The 21679-nt window shown below is 29.9% G+C and overlaps 1 protein-coding gene across 4 annotated transcripts in view; it reads left to right on the top strand.

Moving 5' to 3' along the window:
* The window catches only part of LOC143222227 (TBC1 domain family member 15-like), a 97960-nt gene that overhangs the window by 54203 nt on the left and 22078 nt on the right, over positions 1–21679 (top strand). For 2 of the 4 annotated variants that reach the window (XR_013012109.1, XM_076448413.1), the window contains exons 9-13: positions 5097–5191; positions 6425–6541; positions 13232–13332; positions 13757–13856; positions 21150–21209. Coding sequence is in view for 3 of the 4 variants with exons in the window: in XM_076448413.1 (XP_076304528.1) it covers positions 5097–5191; positions 6425–6541; positions 13232–13332; positions 13757–13856; positions 21150–21209 (473 nt within the window). In the remaining variant the exon portion in view is untranslated. Of the gene's footprint in view, positions 1–5096; positions 5192–6424; positions 6542–13231; positions 13333–13756; positions 13857–21149; positions 21248–21679 lie in introns of all 4 variants that reach the window. The other 2 variants (XM_076448411.1, XM_076448412.1) reach the window with 1 other exon arrangement.

Genomic DNA, 21679 nt, shown 5'->3' with positions numbered 1-21679 from the left:
TACCAGCCATCTTGAGAATACAGTTGGTAGCCATGTTCATGTAAATATAGATTAGAATGTATTTTACTTGTCCTTTTGACATGTATAGTTCAAAGTTTTGTTACTGAATGCAATTGAAACAAGAAAAAAATTTGTCAACCCCTGATGGGTACCATGTGCATCTTCAGTAGGTAATGTTGAGCTTTAAAAATTACATATGCCTTAATAATGTGTGCACTTTTAGTTTTAAGAAAGAGCTGATTTTACATGATAATTTTCACAATGGTTATTTAAAAATTGGCACCAAATTGTCATATTTAGGTAGATGTAATTGCTTGTACTGTTGTTGGTTGTTTTGTTCATGATACCACTTCAGTTGTTTCATACATAAATATGTTGTACTTAGAAAGACAATTAAATTGTATTTATGTTTTACTTTTATATTTTAGTTATTATGCCTTATTTGCATTTTAAAATTCATGTTTGAAAGGTTTATTATTTTTTCTAAAATAACCCAATCTTCCCCTTACTTTCAAAGCTTACATTACCAAATGGTTATAAAAAGATTTTGCTTCAGGTTAAGATATTTCTGCAACCTATTTAGGAGGCTTTAAAGATTATGTAAGTGAAAAGTGAAAACTAAGATAATAAATGTTATTTTTATACCTACAGTAAAACATCATGTTGCAAGTGGACTATATTAAGAGTCTGAATGCAAATAACTACATTAAATAACAAATTTTTATTAGTTTTAATTTTCTCAAACTACATACTCTTAAGAGAAGTTTTGTTGAGTTTCAACAGTTTTATCCACTGGTTTTATTACTAGAATGCCCTAATAATGAGAGTTAGATGGCATGCTTCAGTCTAAAATGTTATTGTTATAAGGTTAAAAATTTAGTTAAATAACTATACTATCAACATGTTAATAAACTTAGCACAGAAAAGTAATTTATAATTCAAATATATATATTATTAAAGTTTAACTTGTTAATTGTAAAATTAAATGTTTAAAAATTCTCAGTAATTATTTTTCTGTGTCGCATGATGTGCATGAACTCCAATTTCTTCATTTCAGAATTTGCAAGTATCAAAAATAGGTAGCTGCAGTATCATATCAAGTATAAACATGTTGTACATACTTACAAGCAAAAATCTAAAACTTGAACAATGTATCTTCCTGCTTTGCCACCATATCAAGAAATTTATCAGCAAATTGGAGATTTTTTCTGATCAACTTTACTTGTTGATGGACATATTTATAGAAGTAGCAGACATTCTTCAACATAAATCTTCAAGTCATTATTTAGTTTTCCTGCCATGTCACATTATTTAATGGAATTGTGTAGTTTGTGGGGATCATATTTTCCTGCTCTGAGTGTACAGAAGGAATTGTTTTAACCTATTTATAGCTTACTTAGAAAGCTGATTAAATTATAGTAGTTAGGGGCATTTTATTTTAGTGTCTATTATGTTTTTGTTTTCTAAAATGCATATTTGAAAGCTACATAAATTTTTTATAGATACCCAAATTTGTGAGACTCGATAAAACTTACAAAAAACATATACAAAAGTGCAAACTGTCTTAAGTACACAGTGAGTCCTACAAATCCTTTTTTTATATACATGTATATGTTTACTGCTTATTATATCTTCTTTAACAAAAGGAACTAAAATGTAAAAATTATAAACATCTCAATTTAACCCAACAAAACTACAGTAAATTGCACATCTAATATTATCTAGTGTCTTATTGCTTTTTCCATACAGTACTTGGTCCAAAGTACAGCAACAAAACCATAAAATTTGAAGAAAGCAACTGTGAAAAAGGTTAATCTAAGATACATAACTCGGATCTTTCTGATTAATACTTAAGTAAATGACAGGAAAAATGGTATTGTTCATTTTATTTCATATTTTTGAACTTTAGATTGTATTATTCATTAATGATTTTTCTACAGTTAGTGTTATGTTAGAGAAACAATAAGAGATAAAAATATAAAGTTAACTGTGTAGGAAACTTTAGATATTAATTTAGGATGTTTTAAAGATCATGAAAATGAAGACCCTAAAATGAAAAGTATTCTTCTTATCATAAAAATTACTTTTCATTCACACTTATTCTAAGCATTAGCTGATTTTTATGCACAACAGATGTGCAATTTTACTAAAAGTTTGCCAGATTTGCCAGGTGTAGATAGTACTGTACATTGCAAAGGAAAAGGTATTTGGAGAATGAAGCTGTCATTCCTCAGAACCCAATTTCAGACAGCAGTATTTATGTATTTTGTATGCAAATTTCTTTGCTTATTTATAAACACTTAGAGTACCATTACCATTACATTGTTGAGTTTTAATAATTGCCTTTGATACCCAGGTTTTTAAAGTGTTGTTAAATCACATGTTTCCTTGTTAGATAAGTTGGTTAGTTTGTCATTTTTGATGAAATCAGTTGGTTCAAAGTGTATTTTGTAGCAGGGGTTTTTGGTTGATATCACATATTTTGGAATGTGTTTAACCTTGCTATTATTAAGACACCCCACACTGCCATCAGATTCATTCAGAACTCTGTATACCTTACCTTATACATGAGTAGTTTAACTGTTTTAATTATGTAAATATACAACACTTCATTTACAATTTAGAAACTGTGCATTCAGATACAAAATACCACAACCATAAAATTGTTTTGTATGAGAAGCACAAGTTTTATACCTCTACTTGGAATTATAGTAAACATTATAAAGTATAACTTCAAGAGGATGGTCAGTTTGACTTGACCTGTAAACAGATTGTTAATTGTGTAAAGCTTGTTTCAAATCTGTTCATGTTGAAAACTGTTTCCAATTTCTAAGTACCTATACATGGAAATTTTAATTTAATGCTACTAAAAATTCTGTTTGTCAAGTATGTTACGTATATTTTTACTTAAATAAGCTTTAGATAAGTAGAATCAAAGAAACCTAATAATTAAAAAAAAAACTGTGTGCAGAACACCATTTAGAAATTTGTTTTAGTGCTTCCATCAGTGCTTCTTCTCCTTATAGAGTTCTCATTAATCTTGTTCTTTGTCAAAAAGTCATGGCTGTTGACAGTTGAAATGCTTAAAGTTGTGTTGGTCTATTTTATAGTTGGTTTTCCCATTATTTATATGAAATAATTGAAAGTCTGCAGATGTATGGCTATTATTTTAATAATTTTGGTTCTTGCTAGATATTCATAATTATTTGAAAGACTGTTGCAAATGTTTATTTTTATAGTAGAAGGCACTATAGGTTATTAAAATGAATGATTGATTAATCAGATAAATTTCAGCATCATTGTCTAAATATACTTGGGGTAACACCTTATCTTACATGCAAGTAATGGTGGTTTTCAATAACTTGATTCTCATGCAATTTCCTGATAAAAAGTAAATATTATCAGATTCTCATTTTTTATTACATTCTGTTTCATTCAAGGATCTATTCACACAAATACATCCATATGATTGAGCATGTGAATAACATGAACACTTAAAATGATGCATTATGATAGGGAGAGAGCAAGAAAACATTTTCTCTTTAACATTATAAGTATTTACATTATATTACAGTTATTTATTTTATCAAAATTATAAAAATAAGGAATTACACAACACTATTATGTTTAAAAAGTTCATTATAAATTTACTTGCAATGATCTCTTTCTTTCTCATTCGATTCCAAGATCACAACTTTTCTCAGCAGTTCTACAGTTTTAGTTTTCCTCTGCTTCTGAAAGTATATATTGACTTTCCTTGATAATTTCATCCCTCTGTTTTACACTCCAGATTTGTGATTTGCATCAATGATGAAAATCAGCTTCATCCTTTTATGCTGCATTTAAAAGCACCTGTCTGATATGTTAGTCCAATAGTCTCTGTTTTCCTATAACCTTGAATTGTTTTTCAGTTTATTTCATTGCCTTTGGCTACAGTTTTCTCTGTTTGGTTCACAAACAGTCACAACTGATTAAAGATCTGTTACTATGCTGCTCAGTGCATTTTCATAGACAACATGTTTTCACATTTCTTAGAAGTATTTAAAATTGTAAAGTGACCTGTGAATAAATATGGCTTTTCACATATGGGACAAATTGCATTTTTATTCTTATTTGTGCTTGCATGACTGACCACATGTATCAGATGAAAAGGGCTGAAAGTGATATTAATGACATCCATCAGAAATTTGCTTTTGTGAAAGACAATGTCATCCCATTTGTTGCGTTAAATTCAAAATGTTATTGAACTAATATTTTATGAATTCTTATCAGTAAGTTTGGAATTAAATCATAGATTATAATTCAAGCATTACTATTATGTGGGTTAATTTCTTAATTTAAAAGTAAATATTAAAAGAACACATCTAAATATACATTTTAGTGAGTAAAGTGGTATGTTGAAATGTAATTACCTTGTTTCTGACAAAATTAAAGAGAAAACTAACTAGTTCAAGAAGAGATGCATTTTGTTCTTCTAATGGGAAAAATATGAAAATGAAAAATAATGTTGGTCAACAAATAAGGAAGATTGAAATAAAGATGCAACATTGATCAGTCTTGCCTCTTAGAGATGGAAAACATCTCTCTTTGAAAGAGTTAAAATTGCCCTCACATGTGATAGCCCTGAATTAACCTCATAATCAGGATGCTTTTGGTTATAGTATTACCATCCCTTGAAAAAGTATATAATATCCTTGATAGCTGTGGTCAAGAAAAAGTAGTGAATGGTGGCACCATTTTAAACATATTTTTTATGTGGGTTTATCTTCGATGTTAGACAGTATTGTTGGCAATGATGACACTGTCGAACATGCTTATGTGTTTAACTTTTTAACAAACCATTGGCCTTTTTAATTCTATTTAACTCTTCTATCCAAATTTTTGAAATTGTTTTATTTTAACTTGGTTTATTTATTATTATAGGTCTGACTATATAGAAATACAGAAGTGTGTTTCTCAGTTGAACATGAATTTCAAACCAAATTTATAATTAAAATATTTTGGATTCTTGTTCTTATAAATATTTCAATCACTAGGGAAAAAAAACAACTAAAACATAGCCAAATTTTTTTAGTTATGTTTTTCTTATTACACAGAGATGATTACTACAAAATGAAACTGCAGTGGAAAAGTATTACTCCTGAACAAGAAACTAGATTTTCTGCTTTCCGTGAAAGAAAAAATCTTATAGGTATGTTATAGGTATAATTTTTATTTCATATAAAATTTGCATTAATATTTCAATTTCATAGATTGAATTTTTCATAGATTACTAAATTTTCCAGCAATTCTTAATAGAATGTTTTTCTTAATTGTCTGAAAAAGTTTTTTTAAAACATGCATAGCTACAAAAAAGTATCAGAATAATTGTTTCTATAATTGTTATTTACATGTTGCATTTGTGGGAAATATAATCATGTCAAGTAGTGTATGTTCTTGAAATTTTTAATATTTTGAATGGTCAGAAAGCATAGTAATGTCTCCTACCTTAATTCTATTAATAGTTGTAGGGTAGTCATGTGCTTGGTAATAAGTAAGTTGGCAGTTGAAGCTTGAAAAACTACAAAAATGTAAACCAATTTTACTGTTCTTAACTAGTCAACAACTTTGAGGTTGTGTTTTTATCATTGATGCTGTATTCATTGAAACTAAGTTTAAAATATTTGATGATGAAAAACCCACTTGAAATAAAAACATATCTCAGAATGGCTGGTATGGGTATTAACACTTTTATTGATAAGGAGAGAACAACCAGTAAAAGTGTTAATACCCATACCAGCCATTCTTAGGTTTAAAATAATGTTTCTTACTTGATATTGTATTTTGGTGATTACAAGCTTGATCAATTGGACTGAACCTGTATAGTGTTATGGTAGAGAAAATAACAGCTAAAATATAAAGTTTTACTGTAGAAAAACTTGTTATCATTTTAGGAGGTTCTTGAGATTATGCAAATGAAATTTGAAAACTGTAAAATGGAAAAAAAAGTACTTTTAATCTTACCATAAAAATCACCTTACTCAGACTACTGAGAATTACACTCTGACTTATTAAATTTATGGACAAATTTTAAGAAAAATATCAAATCAAATATTTTGATTTCTTCAGTACAAAAGATTTGTACTTTTTTTAAAATATTTGTCAAACTTTGTGAGGATACACTTGCTACATTAAATGTTATATATAGTTTTGTGATCACATTTTGGCTATAGGATTGGTCAAATAATCAAATCTGCATGAAGGGATTGATTTTTTTCTTTATTGAGGGATAAAAGTTTTACTATTAAAGAAAAACTTTGAACTTAAAATTATATTGAGCATCATAATAGTTTTTACTGTGTGTAATGTGATGTGCATGTATGTATGTATTCTTTTTTTTTTTAGTTCTAAAACTTTACAATGGATTATTATTATTTTAACCTAGAAAAAGATGTCAGTCGAACTGACAGGACTCATCCTTACTTCATGGGAACTGAGAATGCCAATGTTCAACTGCTGTATGATATTTTGATGACTTATTGTATGTATAACTTTGATCTCGGTGAGTTTGTGTAGTATTTCAGAAATGTTTAGCAGAATTCTTGGTTAATAACTTGTATTAAAAATCAAAATGTCATTTATTTGTAAGGTTCATCGAAATACAAACAGTGAAAGACTCAGCACTTTATATTTTTTTCATTTCTTATCTTGTAGTTTTAAAAAGAAAATTATTGTACTTGGGGTTGACACTGTGAAACTAACTTATTTGTATGTTATGTGCTTTGTATTTGGGAATGTTAATGCTTCCTAAATAACTGATTTATTATTATAACCAAACTAGCAAATAAAATGCAGAAAAATGTTCTAGTCAAACTGTTTGAAAAACTTAAAAATACTTGTGAAAAGTACAAAATGTCACTGAAGAAGCTGGTTGGAAATAAAGTTAAATATGATATTTTGTAATTTGCAGTATACTGTTTTTAACATTTCTAAAAATATGTTTTCGTGTTACTTGATTTATGTCTGTATTTTCGTATCTGTAACAAGTGGTGGTTCCAAAATGATGCACTGTACATTTTGAAAAACAAATATCATCTGAACTATTTGAATCCACTGTGTGAATTCTCTAAAGCCAAGGTATTTTTGAAAGTTGTGTCATGTACTGTTGTAAGGTTCTATGCAGTATGAGGTTGTATTGTACTCAGAACTGACCTTATCATAGTTAGTTGTCTGTGTTACTTTGATTGATCACATGAGATCATTCTTTTGGGTTTTATTAATGTCTGCTAGTAACATCAGTAATGTTCATCATATTTTTCATGATTTCGTGGCTACACTTGGATTGTGCTGAAGGGAAGATGATTTTAAGTTTTGTGTTACTATTGGTGAGGTACAGTCTGCTGATTGAATTGTTTTTATGAAAGAAAACTTTGAATAAAACAACAGAGCAAAAACTATAACCTGCTGGAAGTGTATAGTTCCTATGAGGAGAAAAAGGTATGGTAACTTTGTCATGTGAGCAGCTTGGTAATTATACTTTATGTGCTGTAGTTATTCTGTTGATTCAAGATTTTGTCTACTTTATGCTGCTGTTATTCAGTTGTTTGTAAACTGTTTATTTTTTTCTTTCTTTCTAATGTCAAAAATAAAGATATTTTTTTCCCTGCTGAATTTCTGTTCAATTTGCATCACCAGGGAAGATTTTAGGAATCATCAGTGTGAAGTGTACTTGAATTTTTGTAAATTACAGTGCTATTGTATTCTTTTTTGTCCTCTCACCAAGTCTTCTTCTTGTGGAACTGATGCAAGTGTCTTCACATTGTGGGCAACATTTGTGTTGAAGACTATTTCTGTCTGTAACTGGGTGCAGATCTTGAAGTCTCACTTGAGATTTAAACACACATTATTTACTTAATTTATGGAAAGACTCTTTGTGACTATTCAATTTTTTATAGAGATGAGCTATAAACTTTAATAAATTGTTTAGGCAGAGTATTCATGATGAAACTTTGTAGAATGGACAGCAACTGTTTATTGTGGAGATGCAAGTGTAGAAGACGACGTTTTATAAGTCTTCAGCCTTTCATCTTTAGGTCATTGTGTGTGCAAATGCAAACTAACGTGGCAGGGGTTTAGTTTAGAGAGAGAGTAATCTTCCGAATTCTTCTGAATTCTCTCTCCAACTGGTGTGTTCAGGAACATTGTGGTTCCTCTTCGTCCCCTTTCGTGGAAGGTTATTGAATTTAGCTGGTTTTTGTTTTTTTTTACCCTTTTTTTGGGTGAAGGAGTGAAGTTGGTCATAATTAATATTATTAATGAACGAGGCAAAGGTAGTACTGGAGAAAACAGCCAGAACTCGTCCCGAAAGGCAGATGGCATAGTAAATGTGAACATAAACGACCCAATTCAGGGCATGGCAATAAAGTTGCCTTGGCTGGGATCTAAAGATCCAATGCCTAAGTTTTTTGCTGTGGGGGGAAACGGGAGTGCCCCGAGAAAAACCCACTTTCACAGGACAGGCACTGAAAGTTTTACCTGTCCTGTGCCCGAGACCTGAAAAAGAAAATACATAATATTTATGCAAGTTTTGCCCTTTAAGTACTTTGTTGTGTGATTTGTGATTCCTTAAATATGTTGTATGGTGAAATAAATTTGGTTGGTGCACTGGTTAATTTACAGAGTGATGCAGTTAGTTTGTTTCTGTGTTCTGCTTTTAAATAGTGTCTGTGCGACATTTCTGTTAGTCTGTTTCTTAGCGTTGGTAAGTTGCTGATTTGATGTATATAATTTACTGGAGTGTATGATGGTAGACTGAATGCAGATCTTAGTATTTTGTTTTGTTGAACTTGGATTTTCTGGAGTGTGTTATTTGACATATTATATGTGACGTGACATCCATACTCTATTAGTGGACGGATGTAAGTATATTTGGATAATGGTTTTTGGTGAGCATTTTGAGTGTTTGCTGGTTAGAGTCATTAAGTGTGAAATGCGTTTTCTAATTGATTAGTGTATGCTGTTAACATGTTTTTTCCATGTTAGTTTTGTGTCGAAAGTGATACCAAGGAATGTGATGTGTTTGCTCATGTTAATGGGCGTATTTCTGAGCGATAATTTTACTTTTTCTAGAGTTTTTCTTTGTCTTTTTAGTTTCCTGTAGAAGGTGATTTCTTGTATTTTAGTTGGATTTAAAACTACTCTCCACTTGTTACTCCAGGTCGAGATGTTGTTAAGTGATTCTTGCACGCGAGACATGGTCATTACTGGGTTTCTGGAGGTGCTCCAGATAGTGATGTCATCTGCGTATTGTGAATTATGAGTGTATGTTAAATTGGGGAAAGGTATGTCGCTGACGAAAATAATATACAATAGTGGAGAAAGGACTGATCCTTGGGGCACTCTTGCAGTTATATTGAACGATTTAGATATAGTTTTATTGACTTTTATTTATGCTGTCCTATCTGTCAGGAAGTTTGATATCCATTTAACTATAGTAGGGTTTATTTTTAGATGAGTTAGTTTGTACTTGATGGCATTGTGCCATACGCTGCCAAATGCTTTTTTAACGTCTAGAAATACTCCAATGGTTACTTGGTTGTTATTAAAAGCTTTGTAGACTGATTCGGTGAGTCGTGTGAGGTGATCTGTTGTTTGCCTGTTTTTTCTGGAGGCATTTTGGGATTCTGGAAGGATATTATTTATTTCACAAAAGGGTTGGAGATAACCCTCTCCATCAGTTTGCCAAGGCAGCTTAACAGACTGATGGGACGGAAATTATCTGGATTGGTCCTGTTAGTTTGTTTTTTGGAACCATGGTTATGATGGCTTTTTTCCAAGTGTCGGGGTAATATCCAGTTGTTAGAGAAATGTTCATGATGTTTGTGAGGTGTTGTAATAGGAGATTAGAGCTTTTTTTCAGAATAATGTTTGGTATTTGGTCATGTCCAGGGAAGTGTTTTTCAAGTTTTCATTGTGTGTGTAGGTATTATCAGTCTTTTATAGTGCCCTGGTGGATTGCAGAGAGTGTGTTATGATTGGTTGGATTATCACTGTTTCTGATTGGAGGAGAGATTTCCTGTAGATTTAACCAATGGCAGCCACAGGTTACTCACCTCTAATCTAGAATCTCTGTTTAGTGAAGGTTTAATAGTGTTAATGTAAAATGATTCTTTAATTTTCTTGTCTTCCAGAATTTGTCTGTGTGAATGATTTTAGTGTTCTCCCAGTTTATTCTGTGTCCAGTTGATGTGGCATGCTCTGCAATGGCTGAATTTTGTGTTTTCATGAGTCTTGTACTATCTTTATGTTCTTTTATTCTTGTTGAGTTTTCTTCTTGTTTCTCCAATGTATGTATCGTTGCAGGAACACGGAATTTCATAAATGATATTTTGGAGATTCTCTTTGGTAGGTTGCTGTTTGTTTTTTACCAAAGGTATTGTAGGATTTCCACTGGCTTTCTGTGTTGAATTTCTTGGCTATGCATTTGAGTTTTTCACTGAAATGTTGTAGATATGGTAGGAAAATGGTTGTCACTTTCTGATCTTTTCTTTTTGTTGTAGTCTTCAAGGAGTTTTTGATGAAGGAGGAGGTGTAACCATTCTGTTTAAAACTCTCTACGATCTTTTGGCATTCTCTTTCGATGGATGTCTTATTGCAAATGTTTTCTGCTCTCTTGTTTTTGCATTGAATTATACCATGTTTTATCTAGTTTGGATGATAGAACTGGAAGTGCAGGTATTTGTTAGTGTGTGTGTGGGTTTTCTGTGTACAGTTGTGGTTATTTGTCTTACTTGTTTGCTGATGAGTATGTCAAGAAACAGTAGACTGTTTTGTTCTTGTATTTCTATAGTGAAGTGGATTCTTTTGTCTATAGAATTGAGATGTACTAGGAAGGCTGGTAAGTCTTTGTGACTGTGGGGTATCATCAACATAACATCTGTAGAAACTTGATTTTGTAGGTGTGGATGAAAGGGCTCTTTCTTCCAAGTCTTCCATGAAAATGTCTGCTAGGATTGGAGAGAGTGGTGATTCCATGGTTATATCATCTGTTTGTTTGTAGAATTCCTCGTTATATTGGAAGTGGGTTGATTGTAGGCAAACAAGATTGAAAAGTATAGGTTTCATATGAAATTTTCATAGTTTGTGGTATGGCAATGGAATTTGCAGACCATGACTTGGTAACAGATGTGTGGTATTAAATATTTAAAAAGGCACCTTCATTGGAAAGACTTCAGTCACTGTAGAAACTGTTCCTTTTTAGGTAGAATACTTATGAAATACAAAACAGTGTGACACTTTTATACATTGTATCAAACCATTTTATTAATTACAGAGATCATTCCAAGTTATAGAAAATATAGTAAATTGAATTTTATTGCTTATATAAATAGTTTTTCCTGATAATCCTATTATGTTATTGATTTTCTAATATTATACTAAACTTAAAACATTCCTTATTTGAACTATAGAAATTATGAAGTACTAGCGGATATACCTGGCTTTGTTTGCATTATTAAGTTAATATATTTTAAAGTAAAAAAGTATAAAAATTGTAAATTAAGAATTATATTTATCAATGAGCATTATAATTACATTAAATATTTCAGGTTTCTATTTCATATCAAATTTCTAACATATTTTATATTCTCAGACTAACAATGATATAAGGTTATACTTTTGTTGCTAAGCAATATGATATAAAAGCCATTGTTACCAAAACTTTCTTGCTTTTCTGGATATTAGGTGTTATATAAGGAACCATTTTTTTTCTTTGTGGTTTTACACTAGCTTGCCTTATTTAAAAGATGCACATGGATAAGGTAAGTAATAATACTCAGGTGCACACCCTCAGTGTTCACTTAGTATGGGTGCAGAATTGCAGGTTTCTAGGTTTTTTCCTCTTGGGGCTATGGTGGTCACACACATCCTTTTGCTCCCTGCTGGTACAGCGGTAAGTCTACAGATTTACAATGCTAAAATCAGGGGTTCAATTCTACTCGGTGGGCTCAGCATATAGCCCAATGTGGCTTTACTATAAGAAAACACACACATCCTTTTATTATTATAGCTTTATTGTCCTTGTAAATCAAACTTTTTTGTTACTGCTGCTGAAAAAACATTATTGTATATACATCATATATGTATTGATTAACTCTCTAAATACCTTTTTTTTTATTTTATACACCACAAATTTAAAATATTAACTTGTGTGTGCTTTGAGATTAAATGTGCCTACATGGCTTTGACTTCTTACAGAAGCGGCTTTGTAAAATCTGGTAAAATACGTTTAATTAATTTTCTTCAGAAGATGTGTATGAAATGGCTAATCATAAAAAAATTAGTTTTGCTTGAATGAGGCATAGCTGGGTTAATTTTTACTGAGCATATCACTCATCTCTGATTTTGAAAGTGAAAGCAAATATTTGTGAAACCATCCAGAGTTAAAGAAAAATGAAAAAATAACATTTATTAATAGAAAACTTTCCATAAATGAGTTACCTTCTTAAACATGATGTGGGTTGAGTATACATCTATAAAATGTGATGTTTCTATATCAGATGCTTAAATGAGCTGAAAAGAAATATGATATTTTTATAAGTTTATAAGATTAAAACTAAATTATAAAGGCTTCAGGTAGATTTCTTGTGCGAAATAAATTAGTCCTAAGTTCGTAGTTTTTTCAGTATATAAAAATTGTGGTTAAATTTGTGATCTTAAATTAGATTGCAAAGAACAGCTATTTATTTTATAGATAAACTTTGAGTTGATAAAAGGAATTTTGCCTTACCATCTATAGCATTTGTTTTATATCACTGATATCCTATGTCACAATGTTTTAGTACTAAAACATATGATATCCAACTTTATTGCAAATTGTTGAGATAGCTGTGGGAGTATGATAAAGTATTGTAGAAAAACAAATTCATTACATTAGTGAATATTCACATGGAGTGTGTTATATGTTAATTGTTATTAAGATGTAAGTGTAACAACTTGTATGCATTGTTTAAATGAATTTATTTAATTGTGAGAAAGCAATGCAGCCCACTCTGAAAACGTTTCACGTCTTTATTATTCACAATGATTCTTTCACTGAAGTTTTATATACTTACAGCTGTTATTGAAGCTTTCTTTGATATCTAGCTCTGTACTAGAGTTGAATGGTGTGTTCTTTGTGAAAGATTTATCCATTTGGATTTAAAAGTCTGTGCTTGCACAAAAAATTTAACTTTTTTGTTAACTTCAATTTGAGGATATGTACAAGGGATGAGTGACTTGCTATCACCTGTTCTTGTTGTGATGGAAAATGAAGCTGATGCCTTCTGGTGTTTTGCTGAGTTTATGGAAAATGTGGTAAGTTGATAATAATATACACAAGTAATAGTAATAAAATTATGTAAGAAAAAAGCACAATATTATACAGTTCAATAATACTTTGATCCTAGAATTACTGAGGAGTCCATATGGACCACATCACTTCTTAATTGGTTATACTTGTGGGTCTGTAACTTTCTTAGTTGTAGTTTTTGTAATATGATATGAGCCACACATAAAATACCAATAAAATATCATCAGTAATGCATTTAATTCCAGAAAGTACTGCTGGATTCTCCTTTTATTTAATACAGAAAATTAATGCTGTTGCATTAAACCATAAAATTACTCAATTTGTGAACCCCACATAATCAGTTAGTCTTATGTAACTAAACCATCTATAGTAACTTGTATAAGCTTAAAATCGATTTAATGTGAGTAACTACATTTGGTTATATCTTAGGGATCAAACTTTGAATTAGACCAGCAAGGAATGAAGACTCAGCTCCAGCAGCTGTACTCTGTCATACATTTTGCAGACCCCCATCTCTGTGATTATTTAGGTAATTAATTTCTTTGTGTATAATTATGTTGTTGTCCAAATACACCTTTGAAGTAATAGTTGTGGCATTTATTTCCATTTAACCAAATTTATATTGGGCCATAGAAGCTAACCCAGTGTTTTAAACTGTGCAGTTTTTTTTGTAATACTGTTTTCTGAGATGATACCTCACCTTCATGCCCCTGTTCTTGAGCTATCTTCCACCTAAATTCACATATTTAACATGAATTGTGCTGGTGCAGGATGTTTTTATCATGCTGCAATAGCCCTTCACCAACATGACTTCTTAAAGAAACCAACAATTTTCTTTTTCCTATTTGCTCATTATAACTCCTCAAGTGTTGGTAATTTTTGCTTTGGCTGATGCTAGAAATGATATTCCTAACACAAAACCTGAGTCTTTATGGCTTTTGAGACTTATTGTCCTTGGTGGACATGACAGTCATTGTTCAGCATGTGGATTTTACTTCATGCACACCAGGCTTCCTTCTTACCTCCATTCAGCTAGCCTTCCTTCTCCCTATTTACAACATAATTAGATTGATGGTGATTTGACCTCCTATCTCTCCTATCAAGGTTTATCTTAGGTTCAGCTTTCTGTATGGTGAGATATCCTCACTCTTCTTTGACATGATTTTACACGTATGTTTTTTTCTCCATTGTTTTCCCTTTTCACCTGATTTTTAAATCTATAAAGTCTTGTTTTTTCATCAGCTTATTTATGTGCATAAACATTGTTTTATCTATATTGATGTTTTTGCTTACCATTAATTATAGTAAATTACATAAACAGTTGCTAGGTTCTTGCATGATCAAAGTGTCAGTACTCTGGAAAAGGCTTTGTCTCGTCTTCCTGTTCTTACACTTAAATATGCATTAGTAAAAAAAAATCTGACATTTTGACCAAACTAGCACCTTTATATAATGCATTTGAGTTAGTTGATTATCTATAAAGGTTGTGGATGATTTATTAGCATGTCTGATTATGTGTATGAAGTGTTCTGTATGTGTGATTACTATTTACAACTTAATTATTTGTAATTATAACCTGGCAATCTTTGGAATGGACAAAACTTGCACAAGTCTGCACTTAGGAATAAGTTATTCTGATTAAATAAGCTATTTTGATTTTAGAAATTTTTGTTGTATTAATAAAACAGCCCCTGTGCCAATAGTCATAGAAAGAACAGGCAATATGCTAGATGTATTACTTCATTGACATACATGTGTGGGAAGAAGTTGAAACTTGTCAAAACAAAAACAAACAGTTTAATTATTTCGTTAAAGCCAGGCAGTTCAAAGATAAAACAAATCTGTAAATCAAATTTTGGGAAGTTTTTATTTCATATTTGTACTTATATTTAATCAGTTAGTTATCAAAAATTATATAAAATTATAATTTATCAGTAATTTATTTTATACATCACTAAGTATTGCCTATAGCACATAAACACCATTATGCGTAATGTAGCTTGGAGTAGGAGTTAGTGATAGGTGATATTTCTGGAAGACAGGAAGAATATCGTAAGTGGCAGTTAAGGAAAACCTGTTTAAGGCCAAAATATGGATGGTAGTCTATAGCATCAGAAATTTGTAGATAAGGTTTTGGAAAAAAAAATGTACGCTTAAAATATACTGAAATATTATAGAATGTTTCATTGGCAGTAACTAATAATATGGCACACAAATACAGTGCTATCATTTATCCATTAATCTTTAAACTGAAAGTGCAATTAAAATTCTGCCAGTTAATTATTTATCTAGTAATCTATAATTTAATGCATTACTTTTGAGTAATGTATTAGGAAAATTTACTGTTTGATGAGTAACCAACACTCAGTTATTGAGAATGATATTCATGCATCAGTATCTATTTTCACACTTTACCTGCATTAATAAAAAAACAATCTCCAATGTTTGTCAAACTAACAACTTTCTATAATGCATTGTAGTAGGTTGATCATCTAAATACAGATCAGTTTCAGCATTCTACTAATCCAGAAAATACACCATTTTGCTTCAGTGAATAAAGAACCCCATGAAGGTATGCTTCCAAAGCCCCCTCAAAGGGATCCACCTTTGATATTTATAGCACTCTATTATGCAATAAAATTTTACTCTTTCAAAAGTCTCACTCAAAGAGATTCATGAAAGTTATCACCCAATATTTGTGAATGAGTAAAAGTTGCATTAACCTAAAAATATTTTATGTGACATTATTAATTTATAAATATAACAAATACTAAAAACATGGTTATGCTAATGTTGTTGTTTTTTTTCTGTAGTTAAAGTATGATGAACTAAATTTTTTGAGATATTAATGTTGGTGATGGAATTTAAGGAAATTCTGAAGCATCCATATTAAAGATGTTTTTAATATTACTATATTTTTAATATTTATTTTAAAACTTCATTTTTCCACTTGAAAAATATATCAATACATTAATTCAAAGATTTCAATACTTTTGATGTAGTTTAATTTGATGCATACAACATCAAAGCACTTGCAAAAATAATAAATTGTGCTCTAGATGATTTAATTAATATGTGCAGTTGTTTTATACATATCACAAATCTGTGTTTGCTGCATTGTTTGGACAATGGCTGAAAGTTTTGTGCACTTACACACAGAAAATATTTCTTCAATAAATATTTAGCATAAGAGAAGCCTACTTGTTCAAGAATATTTAGTTTCACAACAGTAAACATGTTCCTTTTCCATATTGAAATTCAAAACTTAAAATCACAAATGTTAAAACCTATATTGGAGTTTGTGATTTAAAGTAAAATTTAAAAATATTATCACTATGCAATATCATAAATAAGTGGATAAACTGTCAGTATTGTGTGTTTCAATAAAGTTTGAATAATTTGAGAACAGTGTGATAATTTATATTGTTTGCAAGATGATATATAGGTTAATGTGCAAGAAAAAATAATGTTGACTATAATTCCAAGTTTACAGGGTATATCTTCTTCAAATGTGGTAAGATTTTAGTCAACAGGCAAATCTGTTATACACAAAGAAATCAGATGTGTTAAAAATGTATGAAAGGTATGTCTGAATTGACGAGGTCAGTCTGACTAAGGCAAGCTCTGACAGGTTAGAGATCCAGGTGATGTACACGTGAAGAATTAAAACATTTTCATCAGTCATAAGTTTGCAAACTGCATTTGTGTAACATCTAGAACTTCCAAATGCATGTCTATAGTATTTTCAGTATCCTTATATGTTTGAAATTTTCTCTATAACAAACTGTTGCTAAATCAGCAATATAGGGTAACATAAAAAGTTGATTACTCTGACATGTAATTCATAATACCATCTGTAACGATTAAGTAGACTGTGACTTAATATACAGGCTGTCTTGTCTTTATTAAACAGTATATATTTTTAACATTTTGAAATTTCACATTTTGTTATTGTTAATAATTTAATAAAACATTAAAAGCATAGGTCAAGTGGTCAGAATAACATATTTTGGTTGGGGAAAAGTTGGGAGATTTTGTTCTATCCAAGGTGTGGGAAAGTGTTGTAATAGTTCTTTAATTACAATACATTTTCAGCTTGATATTTTTTAATGATATTTTCTCCTAATATTTTATTTTCTGTTTTACATTTTTATAACTACTGTATGTAATGGGAGTCCAGAAGTTATAATAAACTTTTTGATATTAATTTCTGAATATGTTAGGCATTAGAACAAACATTGTCTACTTTCTATCTGTTCATCATTTCATGCATTGCACAGTTGGTAATAGTAAAGCATTTCAGAAGCGCAAGCAAACAGTTTTGTTTACGTAGTTTTCAGTTGTCATGTATAATGCTAATTTAATGTTAATTCTATTTATCCTGTACAGTTGAAACTATATTTTTGTGATACAGAGTAAAAATACAAGTTTTTTTTCTCTGCTAAATTTGTATCAAGTGCTTTATTCATAGGTGTTATATTTAAATCTGTGACTTAATTTGAATAATTGAGAAAAGTAAGATTTTCAGTTACTAAGCTATGCTTGCAAGGTATTTTTTATAATTATTTAGTTATTTTTCTTCAGAGAATTCAGGAAGTTTTTAACAACTACACATTTAGTTTTGTTTTTCACATGTATTATCCTCAAGTAAACACTTCAACTTCAGAATGTCTTTTACATAATTTCAAAATATTCATCTCTGAATAGTAAAGACAAAAGCTAGACACTAATCTTCTCAAGAAATGTTGTGATCATAATCAATGCTCACATTTCTAAACTGCAGATTAACTCCTCCAAATGATAGTTCTTGGAAAATTATCCATGTTGTGCAATTGAAATTATTACTTAACACATCCATGTAAAATATTGTTTCTTCTCAAGACTATTATAGGTTTCTTTATTTCATTACAACTGAATTCCATCTTGAAGTCAGTATTGTCTCCCATAGATTTTTACGGTATTACTCGCATCACTGAACAAATTAATGAAAAATAGATCATACTGTTGTAAAAAAGACATGGATAAAAAGTCTCTTGTTAAAACAACAGTTCAAAACATTCTGGTCAACAGCAGTTCAATACAACATAATTCTGGTTTTTAATGCTTTTAAAGATCAATTTGAAGTGATAAATTGAAACTGTGAGTAAAAGGATTTAAGTTTCCTTTTTTTTAGATCTAAAAACTAGTGTGGAATATCTCATTATAAAAACTACAGTCCAAAATACATTTAAAACCAAAGTTTATATGCAGATCTCTTATGAGTTAAATTTTACCCTTCATTTGGTTTCATTGAAATACTAAATTTTCTGATACAGATCTTCAGTTTCTTTCCCGTGTATATCTCAAAGTAACCTCATTTCAAAATTGTTTAAAATTTTTTTCAATAAAGCTTAAAATGCAATCAACAAATATTGCAAAACTAAACTGAACATGAAACCTTGTAAAATTAAAGGTTTGAAATTCCAAAGAAGGGATAAGAACGTAAATTTGTTAAAAGTAGATAAAAGTAATTCCATTTTAATCATGTCACTGTGCATTAAAAGAAACAAAATTCTTCATGACACCATTCATTTTATCTTATTTAACTTAAACTAATTAATACCTAATCAAGAAAAGATAATGTGACTTTTTATTAAATCTAAAACATCAGAGCTTTTTAAATTATGCGTGTAACTCTCAAATCATTTGTTTCATGAATCTCACAAATTTATGTTATTTCAAGGTTCATAAATCTAGTTTCTTTGTATGAGTTATTGTCTATGCCTGTGAAATCTTTAATTCTTAAGCAAATATTTTGTATTCAGACGTTTTCTCCTCATGTCAGCCGCACCTCATCATTTGCAAAAATTCAGAAAAGTTTGTCATAAAGTTAAAATACTTCAACCCACTCAATGTTATCACCTGTTTTAACATGAGAAACTTGCTCACACTAGTACCTTTTTCTGAAGCACTGTATTATACCCTTGATTGTTTCCTAAGTAATCCATCTCATAGATCTTTACTCTCTTTAGAAGTTCTAAAAATCTTTCTTTGTTCCATTAGTTTGTGCAAAAAGATTTTGATTTTAAGGCCTCTGTTATGATGAGATTGAGAGATTAAGTAAGGACATTCCAACTGCTCCTTTTTTGCCAGTATATCCATAATCATAATTGAAGACCAAGCTATTTACATTCATCCACCAATTTTCTGAGAAAAATATTTGATATTTTTACTAACGTTTATGATTCCTCATCTGGCAAAAAGCTCTTTTCACACCTGAAACAGATCCATCCCAACATTAAATTTTCTAAAGAAAATAAAGTAAATTGATATCTTGAATGTTATTCTTAATCATTTTGCAAGAAGCTCAGTATAATATACACAAGTTTGTATACACATTTGAACACATTAAATATTTATACTATAATTTTTATGCAGTATCTGTATCTTCATAATATTTTGTAAACGTTTAGTGAAGATTAAAATTTTTTATACACAAAAAATTATATTTTTTTAATGAAATATTTTTACTAAAGATTTGTTTGTGAAAATACCGAGTCTGTTTTGTTACTAGTCTGAGTGCGAATTGATTTCATATTATGATTAAAAAAACTATTCTTTGCCCCAGAAATGTCAAATATTGTTTATGTAATGTAAAACCTCCTAGATACATTTCAGATGTTTCTTTTCAGTAAGACTATATTTTGTCTGTTATTTTCTCTACCTTAACTATGTGGGTTTGTCAATTTGACCAACCTTGTAACATTCGTAAAAAACATTCGTAACATTTGTGAAAATACCGAGTCTGTTTTGTTACTAGTCTGAGTGCGAATTGATTTCATATTATGATTAAAAAAACTATTCTTTGCCCCAGAAATGTCAAATATTGTTTATGTAATGTAAAACCTCCTAGATACATTTCAGATGTTTCTTTTCAGTAAGACTATATTTTGTCTGTTATTTTCTCTACCTTAACTATGTGGATTTGTCAATTTGACCAACCTTGTAACATTCGTAAAAAAAATTAGGAAATAAACGTTAATTATGCTTCTTTTCATGCTAAAATAACTAAACATTTGTATTTTTGTGTTATAATTTGTAGTCTAAATAGCATAAGTCTCATAACATTACATATTTATGTATAGTTTTATTTTTATTATTATATTGACTTTTCCATTCATGCCTGGTTGACATGACACAACTTGCATTGATGCAGTGCACATGCACTTATCACCCTATTCAATACTATAAAATAGACCTTTAGTCCTTACAAAGTGATTCTGTTCTGGCTGTGTTTTAGTGGACTAATATTTGTAATATATAGTCAGATTTTAGTGGAAGATTTTGTGTTTGTTATAGTATTTATTTGCATGTCATTCTCATATCACAAGTTCAATCAGCCAAATACCAGTGTACCTATTTCACTTATTGCAGTTAATGTACCTGATGAAACATTGTAGCCATACAAATAATATTCTGTTTATTTAATAATAATCAAGTTTTCAAAAATGGGAGTTATTTAAAACTTAATGAGTTAATTGAAAAAGAGGTGTGAAACATTAGAAATATAAAGGTTATGAAGATAATAAAAAACAATTTGAAGATTGTAATTTTGAATATTATATGTTTACTCATATGTCAGTTGACTGAGATATAGCTAAAGGAGAATATTCTTGGTAATTGATTTTTCCATGTTGTTATAACTTAACATATAGTGTTATTGAGTTCTTAACAGATATTTTTGCATACATTGATAGTTCTGTAAATTTGTGGTTCTGTTTTGAAAAATATAACATTCTTTTTCAACATCAACAAAAAGTTTATTTATTTTATTTTTTTCCAGAAAGCCATGATTCTGGTAATTTGTACTTCTGCTTTCGATGGTTGCTAATCCTCTTTAAACGTGAGTTTAAATTTCATGACATCATGAGATTATGGGAGGTAGGTAATTCTCAAATTATTGTTAAATATAATAAGAGCCAGTAAAATCTGTCTAAGGTAGAATCGCACGGGACAAAATAAAATTTCCGGCTAAAGAAAGTTTTCCAGCTTAGACATTGAACTTGTATATCTTTAATTACATATAATTTTTGAGCAGAACATTATATTTGCTTGAATCAAGGGAAGTAAGTTGTTTGTGAATAAAGTTATTATACTGTTTATGCAATATTTATTAGAATAGGAACAAAATTAGACATTCAAAATATATACAAGTACACAAAATAATTTATTTGAAGAAGGTGTCCAATTTTACCTGTTTTGTTTTTTTAATGGGCTTTCTCATGTAGTTAAAAGAGAATGCCTATTCTACAGCCCTTTCATGAAGTTTATTTTCCCCCTTCATTTTTTCATACAGTGTGGTAGCATTAATAT

The sequence above is a fragment of the Tachypleus tridentatus genome, chromosome 8, assembly GCF_004210375.1.
Source record: "Tachypleus tridentatus isolate NWPU-2018 chromosome 8, ASM421037v1, whole genome shotgun sequence".
In the NCBI taxonomy this organism is placed as follows: Eukaryota; Metazoa; Arthropoda; class Merostomata; order Xiphosura; family Limulidae; genus Tachypleus; species Tachypleus tridentatus.
Note: the sequence above shows the minus strand (reverse complement) of the source record. Positions and strands in the feature narration are given on the sequence as shown.